The sequence below is a fragment of the Alexandromys fortis genome, unplaced genomic scaffold (assembly GCF_014885135.2).
Source record: "Alexandromys fortis isolate MF-2015 unplaced genomic scaffold, M_Fortis_MF-2015_v1.1 scaffold_65, whole genome shotgun sequence".
Lineage (NCBI taxonomy): Eukaryota > Metazoa > Chordata > Mammalia > Rodentia > Cricetidae > Alexandromys > Alexandromys fortis.
The window spans coordinates 4,643,680-4,659,728 of NW_026067986.1; the positions used below are offsets into that span (position 1 = coordinate 4,643,680).

The following is a 16,049-nucleotide window of genomic DNA, read 5'->3' on the forward strand; positions in this document are numbered from 1 at the left end:
GAATGAGGACGGAAAGGGGGGGAGGCAGGCAGAATGGATATGGCGTAGTCGACCTTATCGCGTGGGACTGGACATGCCACGGAGTAGGTTATAGATGCCGGTGTATGTGTGACTCAACCAGCTGTTAGCCTTTTCCGGATTCCATCAGATTATTGGCTGTTAGCAATCACTACTAATTCTTTGAACATTTATTTAACAAGGCTCATAACAACAACAACAAAAACCTTGTAATTTTAATGATTATTTTATATTCTCCCACATCCACGCTTCTCTGTGGAAGTTCAGCATTTTAGTCCAGTGGGGCCCAGTGGTTTGGGTCCCTGTATCCCTTCCCCTCAGGGTGTTTGGAGGGCTTCCTGTCTGATGTGGAGTTACTGGACCTACCCACCTCCCTGCCTCAGATCCTGCCTCCCTGATGTCCCCACTGACCAAGGCGTTTAATGCCACCCCACCTCCACCCTGGCAGTTCAGACTTCCCTGTCCTGTGTCCTGCCTGCCCAGCCCCCATTCTATAACACTTGCCAACTCCCAGCCTGGCAGGAAGCTTGTTTGTTATGCTTTTTAACGTCCATCTCCCCCAGCACACCGACTCCACCGGGAAGATTTCCCTTTTTTCTGTGTTTATCTTCAGATGCCGAGAACAATATTTGACACATTGTTCTCAGCATTTCAAAAACTGTGAAGTATTGAATTCAAGAGTCTAATTTGTGCTTTATTTCTGTTGACTCAAGACAGTTTCCTTCAGGGCTTAATATATGTTGAAGACTACGGTGGGTGCCCTTTTCCTTCCAAGGTACTGCTGGAAAGGACCTGATGTAATTTCATAACACGGTTTTGGAGGAAACTGACTTCCTCTCATTCTCCTCGGCTTCTCTATGGTGTCCGAACTTTAGCGAGCATATTACCTAGTATCCCTGTTAAATATTGGTATTATACAAAAACAAAGAAAACAACACCCCCAGGAGAAAAAGAGAAGGAGGAGTTGAGTTTTTCCCAAAATTAAATTTCCTCACGCTGTGAAGGAGACTACCTAAAAAGTGAGAAGACAATACGGAGGACAGGGACAGTGCTTGTTAGCCACACTTTGAGGAGTGTGAAGGGCCCACAACACACCAGAAAGCATTGCGGCTGAGCTCACCAGACTAAAACCCAGCACTTGGGATGCCAATTTTCCAAAGAAGGCCCTCTGAGTGAGTTAGAGAGAGAAAGGGGGGGCAGGCACACGAGGGAGCACGCTAGCAAAGCACCCCTTCCTGAAGAGAGATCTCCTGTCCTGTCCCATCAGGGCACTTCCGATATCACTTAGCAATAACTTGTCTCCTTCAAGGCCCAGTCTCAAGCGTTGGGATGTGGAATTCGGTCCAAAATGAACTATGACTGCAGGACAGTAATATCGGCATGAAGGAATAATTGTCGAAGACAGAAAACTTGCTTATTTATTGTGGCTCCAAATCGCATGCATATAATCAGATTTATTCTAATATATTGCTTCTGGGATCGATTCCCCCAGAAATGTTTTAGACGTCTACTATGTGTCTGAAACAACCGCCCCTGATCCAAGACAATTTTCTTTAAAAAAAAAAAATGTACTTAAAAACACAGCAAATAATTTGCCAATAAAAAGTTACCTATGTAGGAAAAAAGCAATGTGTTGGGAAGGGAGCTGACAAACGCTGGCTCCCAGTGATCATATCCTGTGACCTGGGCCTGAGCAGTCAGCCGAGGAACTCACTCACCTCACGGCCTCAGTTCCTTTGCAGACATCCAGTCCCATCAGCCTCTGCAAATTGCTTTCTTAAAGTTTATTTGCTTATTAATTACGAGATTATGATATAGTTACAACATTTCTCCTTTCCCTGTCTTCCCCCCAAAACCCTCCCATAGACCCCTTCTCAGGTCCTTTTCAAATTCATGGCCTCTTTTTTCACTAATTATTATTGCATGCATAGAGTTATTGCCTGCATAGAGTTATTGCATGCATATTATATATAATATATAAACATATACACACACACATATTCCTAAACATAGCCTGTTCGGTCTTTATAATGTTACTTGTGTGGATGTTTTCCGGGATGACCATTTGGGACCGAACCATTTGGTTTGTTCTTTCGTGCCCCAACCATCTCTCTCGCTTCCGTTTCTCCTCAGTTGACTGTAGGTCTTTGTGTACGGTTTCATCCTGGTGGGCTGTTCCTCGTCCAGTCTGACGTGTCTGTTAGTGGCATCCTTGTGTAGCTGATATTTGGGCAGCTGTGTTGGTGGGACCTTGTGTACGTCGCTTCTGATGTTACCAGGAAACACAACCTCGCAGCAAACTCCCTGATCCTCTGGTCCTCTGGTTCTTAGACCCCTCCACCCTCTTCCACGATGTTCTCAGAGCCTCAGGTGTGGGGATGTTTGCAGAAGGACTCACCTGGGACCGGGCTCCACAATTGGGCATTTTGATTGGTTGTGGTTTTCTGTAGTGGTGCGCAACTGTCGCAAAGACAAGTCTCCTTGAAGAGGGAGTGAAGAGTGTGTCACCGTGAGAATAAGGACACACGTTTATCGATTGCTGGTTCAGGAAACCAGTGGTTGTAGATTCTCCTGCAATAACCACGACCTCATCACACTGAGGAGTTGACGAGGTTTCCAGTACCAGGCATGGTTTTCCTCCAGTTGACTAGGTCCCGAGGGCAGCTATTGGTCGTCGCCAAGCTAAGCACGCCACAGCTGCACCCTTGTCATACCATGCTGCTCACTCCTGTGCTGCACAGACACCATGGCTGGGCACAAATTACTTTTCATTTAGTGCCACCGAGGGTAACTATTGTATCAAGTAGACACAATTAAAATTAATATTTAAGCTTTATTAGGACATAGTCTTTACGTATGCTTTGGATAAAACTTGTGGCTCTTTCATGACAGTGTTTTATACGGTCTACTTGGTGTTTTATAATTTACACAGAATAAACAAGCAGACTTAAAAAATATGATTCTTAAAGCCACTCTTAAAATTATGCAGGTCCTCAGAGTGTATTATGATCGCCTTCTGGATAACGCTGACAGAAGCTGGCTTATTAACTACATACAAGAAGTTCTGAAAAACTACATGCAGGAGGATTTTCATGAACTCTTTAGCAACTTGGATTTCGATTATGATGGCATTGTGGAAGAAGATGACTTAAGAAGTCTAATGTTCTGTGATTTTCACGACCCAAAGAGGGAGGATACCTGCTACAGGGAAATCGCAGACGTGGACTTACTTCGGATGATCGTAGAAAGCCACCTCGAAGAATACAACAACATGAGCAAAAAACCCATGAACCTGGTCTTGTTCCGGTTTGCCATCGAACACATCAGTAGGATCTCTCGGATCCTGAAGCAGCCGAGGAGCCACGCCCTCCTAGTGGGCGTTGGCGGGAGCGGAAGGCAGTCAGTGACCCGGCTGGCCGCCCACATGGCCGACTTTTCAGTCTTCCAGGTGGAGATCTCCAAGGGCTACGGGAGCAACGAGTGGCGCGAAGATCTAAAAGTGATCTTACGGAAGTGCTCGGAAGGCGACATGCAGGGCGTCTTCCTGTTCACGGACACGCAGATTAAAAGGGAGTCGTTCCTGGAAGACATCAACAACCTGCTAAATGCCGGGGAGGTTCCAAACCTCTTTGCTCTGGACGAGAAGCAAGAGATCTGCGAAAAGATGCGCCAGCTGGATCGCCAGCGCGATAAAACCAAGCAGACGGATGGGAGCCCCATCGCGCTCTTCAACATGTTCATCGACCGCTGCCGCAACCAGCTGCACGTGGTCCTGGCCATGAGCCCCATCGGAGACGCCTTCCGGATCCGTCTTAGGAAGTTCCCCGCCCTGGTTAACTGTTGTACCATCGACTGGTTCCAGGTATGTGTGTCCACGTGAAATTTGGATAGAAACCTAGAAATGTTGAATCTCCATCACCGCGAAATATTTTTCCACTCCACCCCAAAGTGCAGTTATGGCAACATACATCATTACAAGATTTCATTCATGAATCTAAATGCATTACAGAAAGCGTTAGAATTAACCTGTCCTTGTATCAGGGTCCAGACAGGAAACATCATAGCTGAGAAGAGCTTGGGAAGGGACTGTCCAGAGAAGCGCGGGTAGGGTTAAGGGAGCCAAGAGGGCATGGTGGGAAAAGACTTGCAGAACTGAGCTACAGACCCACCTCCTGGCCCACTCCACCCTCTGCGCTGTTTACAGAAGCCAACAAAAATCAGAAGGGAAAACACCACTGGGGAGTTTTGTAGGAAAGTTCTGTCTCAGAAAGCAGGAAGCTGAAGACACGGGGACAGAGGCTATGGCAGGGACGGAGGAAAAGCAGCAGAGTGGACGGAAACTCAGATCCCCCTGGTTTACCTTTCAGTCCCAGAGCAGACTGAAGGCACGACACACGTGTGACTGAGGTCCTGTATGCAGATCTAACCCAACCATTCGTGATGTCGGAAACTTACACAGACCTTTACTGCCGTGCCTTTTATTCCAGGCATGTGTCCTTTGCTGGCTCCTTCCTTGCTTTTACCAGATAACACTGTAACAACTGTGCCTATAAGGAGCAAAGGCTTTCTATAGAAAACCTTTAAGAGAAAAGAAAAACTGACCCCAACCAAGACCCTGGCAGAGCTATATATGAACTGGAAAATGGGGCTGGGGGAAGACAGAGCAGTTAGGGTGAAGGAGCCGAGGGAAGGGGCCCGGTTGAGGTCAGAAAGGTTCAGACAAAGATCTGCAAGTTGGTTTGGATCTTACCACGTGTGCACTGGGCAGACTTCCAGGGTTGGACCGGGAAGTGTGCCAGGGGTGCGCCTTTGCAGTTTGAAAAGTTATTGTTTTGTCTTTCCCGGGAGTGAAGGCAGGGACGGTCACGCTGGCACACACCGGCTGGCGATGGCAGAAACTTGAGTTCGGGCCGTGGTGGTGTGGAAAGAAGGGAAACAGTTGAGAAGTTATTTTAGGAGGTCGAGGAGGAGGAGCAGATGCAGGAACTCCTGCGCCTTGACTCCGGCGTGTTGGTGACTGATGGTGATGTCTACCGAGTTGAGGAAGAATCCAGCTCGGCTGGGGAGGGAGGAACCGTGACGGTGCAGGCTTGTTGACTTGGCACTGTCAGTTGAGCGAACTGAGGGACATCATGGAGGTGGTCATTTGTGTGATTCTGCTGTTTAGGGGAAAGTATAGTAACCGTGGGAGGATTAAATGAAGGAATACATGGCATGCAGAGAAAAGTACACACTGAGTTCAGATCCTCCTCTTTCTTTATCCCGTCGACACTCCATAACCATTTATCTAATGCCCGAGCACCCTGGACAGGGTCGCTACCTGCACTGGCTACCACCACTCTGCCCCACGCAGGCAAGGGCAGGAAGAAAGCTCTCTATGGAGTCTTTCCCACTCCAAACCTTGAACGAGTCCTCTTTGTCTCTAGTCCACGACACACAGAGGGCTGGAGCCACGACAGGGTAGTACTAGCGACCTTGCTCAACTGCTGACACATTCATTTTCAATTCAGTCCTGGCCAGAAGACGCATTGGAAGCAGTGGCGTCACGGTTCCTGGAAGAAATCGAGATGTCGGAGGAGATCCGAGAGGGCTGTATCGAGATGTGCAAGAGCTTCCATACGTCCACCATCAACCTATCCACGTCGTTCCAAAATGAGCTGCAGAGATACAACTACGTGACGCCCACCTCCTACCTGGAACTCATCTCCACCTTCAAACTCTTGCTAGAAAAGAAGAGAAAGTAAGGATGAAAAATTCTGGCTTTAAGTACGCTATGAACGTTGAAACATGTCTGTATGAAACCCACATAAGCAATGATGGCATCACACACTTTCCTTATAGATAGACTGTTGTCGAAACGTTGAGATTCAGTCCTTAGAGTCTGAGGGTAGGAAGCAGGTCTCATTCTTAGGTTTAATTACGTTGCCTGGGACACCGTAAATCTATCATTTCGTTTACCGCAGGAGTGAAGGCGGGGCTAGGGAGGTGGCCGTATGAAGATCTGGATTTCAATCCTCAGAACCCAAGGGGAGAAACAGAAACTGGGCGTGCTGGCACCCGTTTGTAAGGCTCAGTGCTGGAGGATGGAGACAGGCCAGTCTCCGAGGCCAGCTCCCCAAGGTGGATGGCTCTTGAGGAATGGCAGCCCAGCCTGACCCCAGGCTGCAAAGCCGCGATGCACAGGTGCACCCTCGAGGCCATGTGAATGCCCCCCACACGTGGAAGAATGCAGGTGTGCCCTATAGGGCAGGGGTCAATCCCGAGGATTCCTTGATGATAGTGTTGAGTGAAGAAAGACACTTAAAAGAAACCCCACACTAGCTCAGAACTGAGAATAATGGAGGGTTATGTATTTAGGGGTAGACACACAAATCAGAATCCTCTGCTGGAACAGAGAACAGCAACCGAATCTCGCAGCCGGAAAAGAAGCTGAATGTGCGCTTTACTTTGGCATATATAGTATAAGACGCCATGCCCAAGAGGGTGGGTAACTGAGAGGCTACTGGTGGTGGGAATTCCTACAGCACTTGTTGGAGTATATGCAACCACAATCCCGGAGACAGGGTTTATTTATATAGACAGCTTTTCCTCTCTACTAACCTTCTATTTGAAAATGTCAATATTGCATGCAAGAGGCATATGCCATAGCCAGTCTCAAACTAAGTTTTCAGACATATGTAAGTTTTCAGAGACAGCATAAATTTCCTTTGCTTATAAAAATACTTGAAATGCACATTCTGAAATCTAAAATTTATTAACAACAAGGTTGAAAGTTAAAAAAGTTTCTAAAATTTTAGTGACCTATATCCTCCCTCCAGTGGGTGTCGACAGGAGTTCTCGGAAAAGCTGGTCCTAGACTTTGTTTGCTTCTGAGATGAGTACTGGGCTTGCACATTCGAAAATGTAAAACCTATTAACATTCACCTCGGAAATTGAGAAAATTGTGGTGATACCCCTGAAGGAAGTCTTTAGTCTCAAATGCTCTCTGAAGTGAATTTTGTGTCGTATTTATTATTTTTGTGGTGGGAACACAAGCAAGACTTCACTGAGAGGCAAAGTAGCATCCCCTGCAGCAGGGGGCCTGGTCATGGCTGACTTTGCATTTTCACCCTTGATGTATTTTTATCCTGGATTTAACAAATCAAGTTTAGTTACGTAAATGAATCTGGTGAATCTAACATCCATATTATGAGCCAAAAATTATACATTATAAAGTTCTGGAGATTTTTTTAAAACCTAAAACAGAGATCATAGTCTACAGCTCAATTATATTATATTTATAGTAGATTTCAGGACTATTAACCTAATAGAGCAAATTCTTTTACATATTAAAAAATACTTAAAGCAGATTCCTTAACATGAAATATTAGTATGTCTTTCCATAATTAAACAAGTCTCCCAGTGGCTCGTTCAAGAGCACAAGCATTTTGAAGTGTTGTTTCTCATATTGACAAGATGGTACCCAGATAACTGCAGGACGTTCCTCATCCCCCACTTAGAGTGTCTGTTGCTACATTGTCCCAGGTCGTCCAGGTCCCTGTGGTCCACACCGTACAGTCTTAACCATTAGTAAAGTTTCCATCTGTAGAATGACAGCTACAGTTCCCACCCAAAGCTGCTACATGACTTGACAGGACTTCGCTTATTTGGCTCTCAAGATTCTTTACCTAATACTGGGAACTTGCTTGTTCTTTTCCATTTACCTATGCTGGAGGACCATAAGTTCTCAGATAGGAGCCATAAACAAGGCTCTTATTTGTAGACTCACAGGGCTAAGGTTGTCCCAACTGAAAACAAGGCTAACCTAGCAATACATAACCTTACAGGAAGGTTAAAAAGCTGTGGCGGAGGGCATTCCAGATAATCCTGTTGCTCTTTCACTTTTTTGTCTTTTACATTTTCCCATGCCCCCTCCTCTCAAGTTGATAGCCTTTTAAAATTATTTTTACACACACACACACACACACAATCAAATATATCCATACAACCTGGTGAGTCCATTTTTGCTCTTTGTGTGTGATTTCCGGTCTGACCACTTGGTATTAGACAGCCAGTGCGGGAGCTCGTGTCTGGGAGAGGCCGATTCTCCCTCTCTCAGCAGCCCCCAGTTGCCTGTACTTCTCTGTGTTGGGCGGGAGCCTGTGAGATTTTCTCCTTCCGCGTTAGCATGGATATGGGTTCTGTTGTTGTTCGGGTCTTGGTTTATGGAGTCACGCTGAAGGCTTCTGGGCATCCGGGCTCTCTGTGTTGCCTTCTCTCTGCTGTTCCCGGAATTCTTACCTTGCGTTTGTGCTTCTTGAGCAGATTAAACTCCAGGTCTCTGGATATCCAGTTAGAACCTAGAAACAAGACATCATGGCGCCTGCCAAAAAGTCGGCACTTAAAGCTGGCAGAGTCTTCTGTGAGAGTATTGTTACTGCCCCGCGCTGACAGGCGCAAACCTTCCTAGGGCTTGCTCCCAGGCGCTACACAGCACAGAACCGCAGGAAATCTGGCTTCTCTGCCCCACACTTTTGTCAACTGTTTTACTTTCACAGAAGGAATTCAACCCATAATAAAAACGTGACTTTCTGAGTTTATCCTCTTCTCTGTGACAGCCTTTCCCATGGTTGTTTTTGTTTTTCCCTTTTTGGGTTACTTTATCTCTCTCAAGCTCTCTTCCTACTCTAGCTATTTTCTTGAGAATTTTTGAAATATGTCATATTTTAAGATGAATTGTTGCAGATAAGGAGATTTTTCTCAGTAGAGAACATATATGGACACGGGTAAGTATTTTAAAGAATATTAAAATAGTAAATTCTAAAGGACTTAAATTATTCATTTATTATATCCTTTAAAAACCACTTTGCAGAAAAATGTTACGTTTTAATATCAGTCTCAATTGTCCCTTTTATCTTAATAAAAAAATTACTATTTCAAGATGTAATACATCTTTAAATTCAAATACATTTTAAACACAGGTCTCGCTGTATACCCTAGGCTAATACAGCCCTGACTGGATAGCTTCAACTTTCCGACTACTGGGAAGATATAACCTATTTTAAGTACATTTTCATCTCTGGCAGTATTCAAAATGATGTATGGGGGGCATTGAAGTCTTTTTGAAGTAAGTGATTATTAAAAAAAAAAAAAACAGCCTATAGAATTGTTGAAAGTAATTCACCAAGGTGACAAGGTGACTGGCCAGTGTGACAGGGGGAATGTCCAATTTGTGGCAGGAGGCCCCTTTGCCTTGTTACCAGTGAACTCATTTATTCTCTGTAGGTTTTGTCATATGCCTGGAGGCGCTAAAACACCGAGAGAATTAAGATACAGTGTTTCGTCATAATTGTGCATAAACCAGCATTGATGGGTTCATGGTTTCTTCACAACCAGCTGACGCCTGTGAAAGATGTTTAGACTCCCGACGCGGTAAGCAGGTCCCCGAGTCTCACCTCCTCTCGCCCCTTTGCTTCCAGTGAGGTGATGAAGATGAAGAAGCGATACGAAGTGGGCCTGGATAAACTGGACTCAGCCGCCTCGCAGGTGGCCACCATGCAGTGCGAGCTGGAGGCCCTGCACCCTCAGCTGAAGGTGGCCAGCCGAGAGGTGGACGACATGATGGTCATCATCGAGAGGGAGTCCATGGAGGTCGCCAAGACCGAGAAGATCGTGAAAGCCGACGAAATAGTCGCCAACGACCAAGCCATGGCCGCCAAAGCCATCAAGGACGAGTGTGACGCCGACCTGGCCGGGGCCCTGCCCATCCTGGAGTCGGCGCTGGCCGCCCTCGACACCCTGACTGCGCAGGTGAGAGCCGTGCGGATGGCAAGGATTTGCCCCCGGGGACCACGGTTGGGTTCCCCTCTACTTACCATCCAGTTTAAGGAAGCCTTTTAAATTGGCAAGGGGATTTCCTAGTTCTCTGAATGAGAACTGCATTCTCATGACGAAGGCACTTTTGAAGGGGAACGAAGCTGCCAGCGTCACCACTACTACACCGCCACTGCTTTGTTTTAGAAATTTATTATTACTGTTTTTATTTTTTATTTTTTTATTTCTGCTTTTAAAAATTTATTTATTTTTGTTAGTTCTTTAAGAATTCCATACACTGCATTCGATCACATCCACCCCTCTCTCAACCCTTCCCAGTCTCGTCCCTGATCCCCATCATGGCAGCTCTTTCCAGAGCTTTCCACCACTCTGCACTATAATTTCCTCCCAATGAGCCTGCGTCAGAATCCTTGCCATGGTTCTGCCATTGCCGCCGTTTCTACCCAACACAGCAAACAGGTTTAGTTTGAAAGTCTGAGTTTATTGCTGTGACTATAATGAAGACACGCGTGCACATTTATTTCTACGGATGGAAATGCTGCTTTTCCAGGATATCACCGTGGTGAAGTCCATGAAGAGCCCCCCTGCGGGCGTCAAGCTTGTCATGGAGGCCATCTGCATATTGAAGGGCATCAAAGCCGATAAAATCCCCGACCCAACAGGCTCGGGGAAGAAAATTGAGGATTTCTGGGGCCCCGCTAAGAGACTTCTTGGTGACATAAGGTTCCTGCAGTCGCTTCATGAATACGACAAGGACAATATCCCTCCGGCGTATATGAATATCATAAGGAAAAGTTACATTCCCAACCCGGACTTTGTTCCAGAGAAGATTCGGAACGCTTCAACAGCTGCTGAGGGGCTGTGCAAGTGGGTCATAGCGATGGATTCCTACGACAAGTAAGTGCTGGACTGAAACCTCACTGCTGTGTTGGGTTTGCTTGTCTGGTCGTGTGGACAGTAGAAAATCCCCTCTCCTCTCCTCTCCTCTCCTCTCCTCTCCTCTCCTCTCCTCTCCTCTCCTCTCCTCTCCTCTCCTCTCCTCTCCTCCTGTCTCCTCTCTTCTTGTTGCCTTGACCCCTTGACCTTCTCCAGTCACAGGGTCACTCAGAGGTAGCCCCTAATCTGCCATCTTACGCCTCTTACACCTCAAGTCATGATGATCATTTCTTATACTTTATATCTGATTTGATTCCGAGAGAAAATGTGGAATGTAGAAATCGGTGTACGTTTTGTGTAAAGAAGGGTTTTGAATCTTTGTAAAGAGCATTAGAACGGTCCCTATAATGTTCAGAGGAATCTAATTTTCCAACTTTATTGTTTCGTAGAGTGGCAAAAATTGTAGCTCCCAAAAAGATAAAACTGGCTGCGGCTGAAGGGGAGCTGAAAATCGCTATGGACGGTCTCAGAAAGAAGCAGGCTGCCCTGCATGAGGTCCAGGCCAAGCTGGCCAAGCTTCAGGACACGCTTGAGCTGAACAAGCAGAAGAAAGCTGACCTGGAAAACCAGGTGTGTGCTGGCCGTCGCAAATGGGCGAGGACCCTCACGTAGGGGCCCAGGACTCACCAGTCCTGTTTCATTCACGGATAGCCTAACTTCTAGTCATGGCCTGTGACCCGAACCTGGATGTCTGCACACTTTTCACAGTGACACACGGGGTTTCTCTGTGTAGCCCTGGCTATCCTGGAACTCACTCTGTAGACCAGGCTGGCCTTGAACTCAGAGATCCGCCTGCCTCTGCCTCGAGTGCTGGGGTTAAAGGTGCAGGCCACTTCCTTTTTCTCTAAATCTGCCCTGTAATCTGTACCTGAACACAGATAGGACGTGGTGTCAGTCTTTAAGACGTGACCTGTTACTGGGCAGATTACATTTTCTTTAAGTAAGGTAGTGTAAGAGAGAGTGTATAGTTGCTCACTGGAAACATTGCTCTGCTTGGCTGTGCCTTTGATATTTTCAGGGTTTTGTAACTTAAAATGTTGGAAAAATATAAAATGAACACATGCCTAAGTTTATAGTAAATGTCTGCTTGGGGAGGGAGGAGAAGTCATGGGAAAAAGGAAGTTGCCAGAATGTTTTCTTTAGGGTTTTCTGATGGCAACGTGATTGTGTTCTGTGATGGGATTCACTGGGAAACTGAGAGACTAGAGCTATGTTAGAGCAGGAAAGTGGAGTGAGAAAGGCTTAATTTGGGGAACATCAAAATTATGACCCACTGTGCTTTGTAAATAAGTGTGAACTACTAAAACTCTTAAGCTCTCAAAGCGGCCTTAAACCAACTCCGTGAGAGGAGGAGAAACACTTATAAAACCTTTCAAGCACAGTGCTCATGCTGGACCCCCGGCCCTTGTGCACGCTGTGCAAATGCGCTCCTAGCCTGCTTCTTCCTGAGGCCTCCCCCATTTTTGGTCAGATCGCTTTAAAGCATCTGTATTTGCAGGAGACTGTTTTTTTTTTTATTAATCTCAGTCTCCCGTGTTGAAGATCATTTCCGTAGAGTTAGCCTGTACTGTTATACACTAAATACTACGTAGAAATTCCCAGAATTTTTTTGAAGTTATTTACTTGTTTTAAAAACACGAGGCGTCATGGACTTTTCGTATCGCAGCGAGATGCATCACGCTTTTCTTTTTAAAAGTGCTTTTTCGGAACTTCAGGCTAGTCTGTAATTGAGAAAAGCTATCTCTTGAGTTTGGAACGCTGCCGAATTTTCAGCTTATTTTATTTGCCCACGTTGATAAAAGCTCCCCTTTTCTTTTTTGAGGTCGATCTGTGCAGCAAAAAGCTGGAGCGGGCCGAGCAGCTGATTGGAGGCCTGGGAGGCGAGAAAACTCGCTGGAGCAACTCGGCTCTGGAGCTCGGGCAGCTGTACATCAACCTGACAGGGGACATCCTCATCTCCTCGGGGGTTGTCGCCTACCTGGGGGCCTTTACATCCAACTACAGACAGGTGAGGGGTGCCCTTGTGCCTCTGCCTTGCTTCCCCCCCCCCCCTCTTCGCTACACAACCAACAGCTTCCGGTTGGTTTGTTTGTTGTTATTGCTATTGTGGGAAAACTTGGGGGTATTTTTTTTCAACTTTGTTTTGCTTTAGTTTTTGGTTAAGGCAAGAAAAGGCAGATTTAAATTATTTGTCCTTACCTAATTTAGATATCCTATAAGTTGCTTCATAGCCAAAACATGCTATATGAAACGTTGTTTTAAAATCTAAAGGCTCTAGTGGTGGAATTTTTGTTCCTAAGTGGAAAGGACTCATGTGTATGAGCGTGTGTCAGTGTGCACACCCATTCAAGGGGATGCGTGTCTCCCCACCTCCTCTGCATGGGCCCTAATAAGTCATTCTAAAACCGTGTCAGAGATTGAACATTATAGAGACAAGACCACCTTCACCGAGGGCCTTACTGATTGTTTCCCTGGTGAACTTGAGTATTGTGTCCACAGAGTCTCACTGAGGGCTTTCTCCTAAGCAGAACTGATTCTTCCTGCCTCTTACCGTGCCTTTGTTTGTTGAATTTTTAGAACATGCTATTTTAAAATCCTCACATGGAGCTTCTAGGAATAGCCTTTTCGCATCAGAGGGCTCTGTATTTCCTTTCTGAGGTCACAGAGGCACCGTGACCCTCAGCTCCTCAGCTCGGCCAGTCTGTCTGTGCCTTATTCGGATGGGCTCCCAGGGTGCTGCGTTGTTGGCTTCTATGCAGCTCAGCTGGCTGATGTTGAACTTAACTATGTGGATAGTGATGGATTGATTAGTTTACTTGCCAGTTTTAGTCATGGAAGTTTATAAAGCTTGGGACATTTTTCCAGAGCTATCAGCGAGAGGGTGGCAACAAGAACCGTGGCCACTTGACTCTACCCTACCTCAGCTTGGGCCAATGGAAAGATTAGCAGGCACTCACACCCATCTCTGTCAGTTCAAAGCATACTCCTGAGTGTCTTCCCTGACCCCCACTGAACACTTATCTGCGGCTTGGGCAACTAGAAATGCCACACCACACCACGACTGGCTCTCAGTCATTTTGCTCCATAAGAGCCTGAAATACATCTTTAAAAAATACCAGGAAATCCTCCGAAGAGGATGGGAACATGGGGCAGGAGGGCACACAGAGAACCTCGTATAAGGTAGTGTTGACAACATCTTAAAAAATAACAGTGGTGATTATAAATTACAGAGTAAATATGAAAAGATGAGAGGCCGGGGTGTCTTCCTGGTCTCCAGCTGTCTCCCTACAAAGGGCAGAAACGGTCACTGCCACTGGAAAAGCTCAAAGGGCGGGCGAAACGGTATCTCCCAACTGTAGTCTCCATTGGTTTCAGCCCCAGGTAAAGCCTGCGCTTCTGCACGTGTTGTCCGCTGAGCCCTGAGCTCAGTGATTTCCCTTTCTAGACTCTAGCTCACCTGGAGGGCAGGGGCCCACTGTTAGAGGTCCTCAAATTACCCAAGTTTCCCAGGGAAACGTCTTGTGAGGTACACAGGATTATCTAGATACATAATCCCCAGGAAGTACACGAAATCTAGCTAATCCTATTACCAACCCTTGCTCCAACTTGCTGCAGCCCTTCCCCTAAAAACACCTGTCATGCATTCATGGCTTCCCCTAAACTCTGCTTTTCATTCATGCATTTGGGTTGTATTCTAACTTCACACATAACATCCTATAATCATGAGACAGAGCCTGGCTTTAATGAAGTCATAAAAGCTGGCATCTGTGGTAGATGAATAACTTGAAATTGTGTACTACTGCTGGGATGCAATGGGGGAAAACAATGTCATCTGTGATTTCATTACTAACGGAGATCTGGGACATTCTAAATAACACTAACAACATAAGGTCATGAAGCTACCCCTGACCCTACTACCGTGACCTTTACGTGTAAAACTAGAGCGTTGACACAGCCCACTCAGTAAGAACCTGAGGGGGAGGGTTGTGCAAGCCACGCCCTTCCCAGCACCACCTGCATACACACAGGGCATTCCCATTCGCCCCAAACAGATGCCAGCTTCTCGTACATTCCCTTGTCCACTTTGCTTATGGACATCCTCCTGTTGTCTGCTCCTTTTCTCCTCTCAGTCGGGTCTCTTACTATTTCTGAAGCCTTTGGTCTGTATCCTGCACTGAGCACTCTCCTGGTTCCTGGGCAACATAACAGGATCATGCCTCTAAATAGGGCAAGAGTCACAGTGTGGCCCGACCCTTTGTAGAGTCCAATACCCTTTAGGTGATCCTTCCTACAGAGCACGTGGGAGCCAGAAATAGATGTTTTCTGTGTCCTCTACCCGTTCCACCGGTTTAGGTTCGTATTATAATACTATAGTGTTTTCTGTATATTTATAATCTAAATAAAATATGCACACTTCATGGAGAACATGATGGTTATTTTTAACTGTCAGCTTGACACAATCTACAGTCACAAAGAGAGTCTCCATCGGGTTGGTCCGTGAGCATGCCTGGGAGGGATTTTCTTAATTGGGTTAGTTGAGCTGAGTGGATCCACTGTGGATGTGGGCAGCACCATTTCTGCAGTAGGCTCTGGAGAAAGTGGGCTGAGCAGGAGAGGCATGCAGACTGTCAACCTCACTCAGCTCTCAACTGCGGGTATGATAGCTACTCTAGGTTCCTGCCACCTCGAATTTAATTGAGAACAAAATTACCCATTTTCCCCCATGCTGATCTTTCTTGTTATTTTATCTTAACAGCAGAAATGAAGCTAACCCAGAGAATGTCGGCTACTTTGTAAATCTAAACTTTAGAATAGTGCACAGTAATTGTTCTTTCCAGTACAAAACACCAACTTTGTCACATGGTCCATCTAGGCTTTGGGTCACCATTGATTACATTTAATTTTCATTTGAGCACTTTATTTATTTATTTATTTTGTCAAGACAGGGTTTCTCTGTAGCTTTGGAGCCTGTCCTGGAGCTAGCTCCTGTAGACCAGGCTGGTCTCTAATTCACAGAGATCCACCTGCCTCTGCCTCCCGAGTACTGGGATTAAAGGCGTGCGCCACCACCACCCAGCCCTTGAGTACTTTCTTAATTATAATTTTGAGAAAGGTTTGATACCTGTCTTAGTTAGGGTTTCTATTGCTGTGAAGAGATACCATGATCATGGCAACTCTTATCAAGGAAAACATTTAATTGGGGCTGGTTCACAGCTCATAGGTCTGGTCTATTATCATCATGGTGAGAAGCATGGAGGCAGACATGATACTGGAGAAGGAGT

At 46.1% G+C, this 16,049-nt stretch overlaps 1 protein-coding gene across 1 annotated transcript in view; it reads left to right on the forward strand.

The window, feature by feature from the left end:
- Dnah7 (dynein axonemal heavy chain 7) overlaps positions 1-16,049 on the forward strand; it is a 215,196-nt gene that overhangs the window by 119,663 nt on the left and 79,484 nt on the right. Inside the window, 1 exon segment of the mRNA XM_050159210.1 lies at positions 3,008-3,880. Coding sequence (XP_050015167.1) covers positions 3,008-3,880 — 873 coding nt within the window.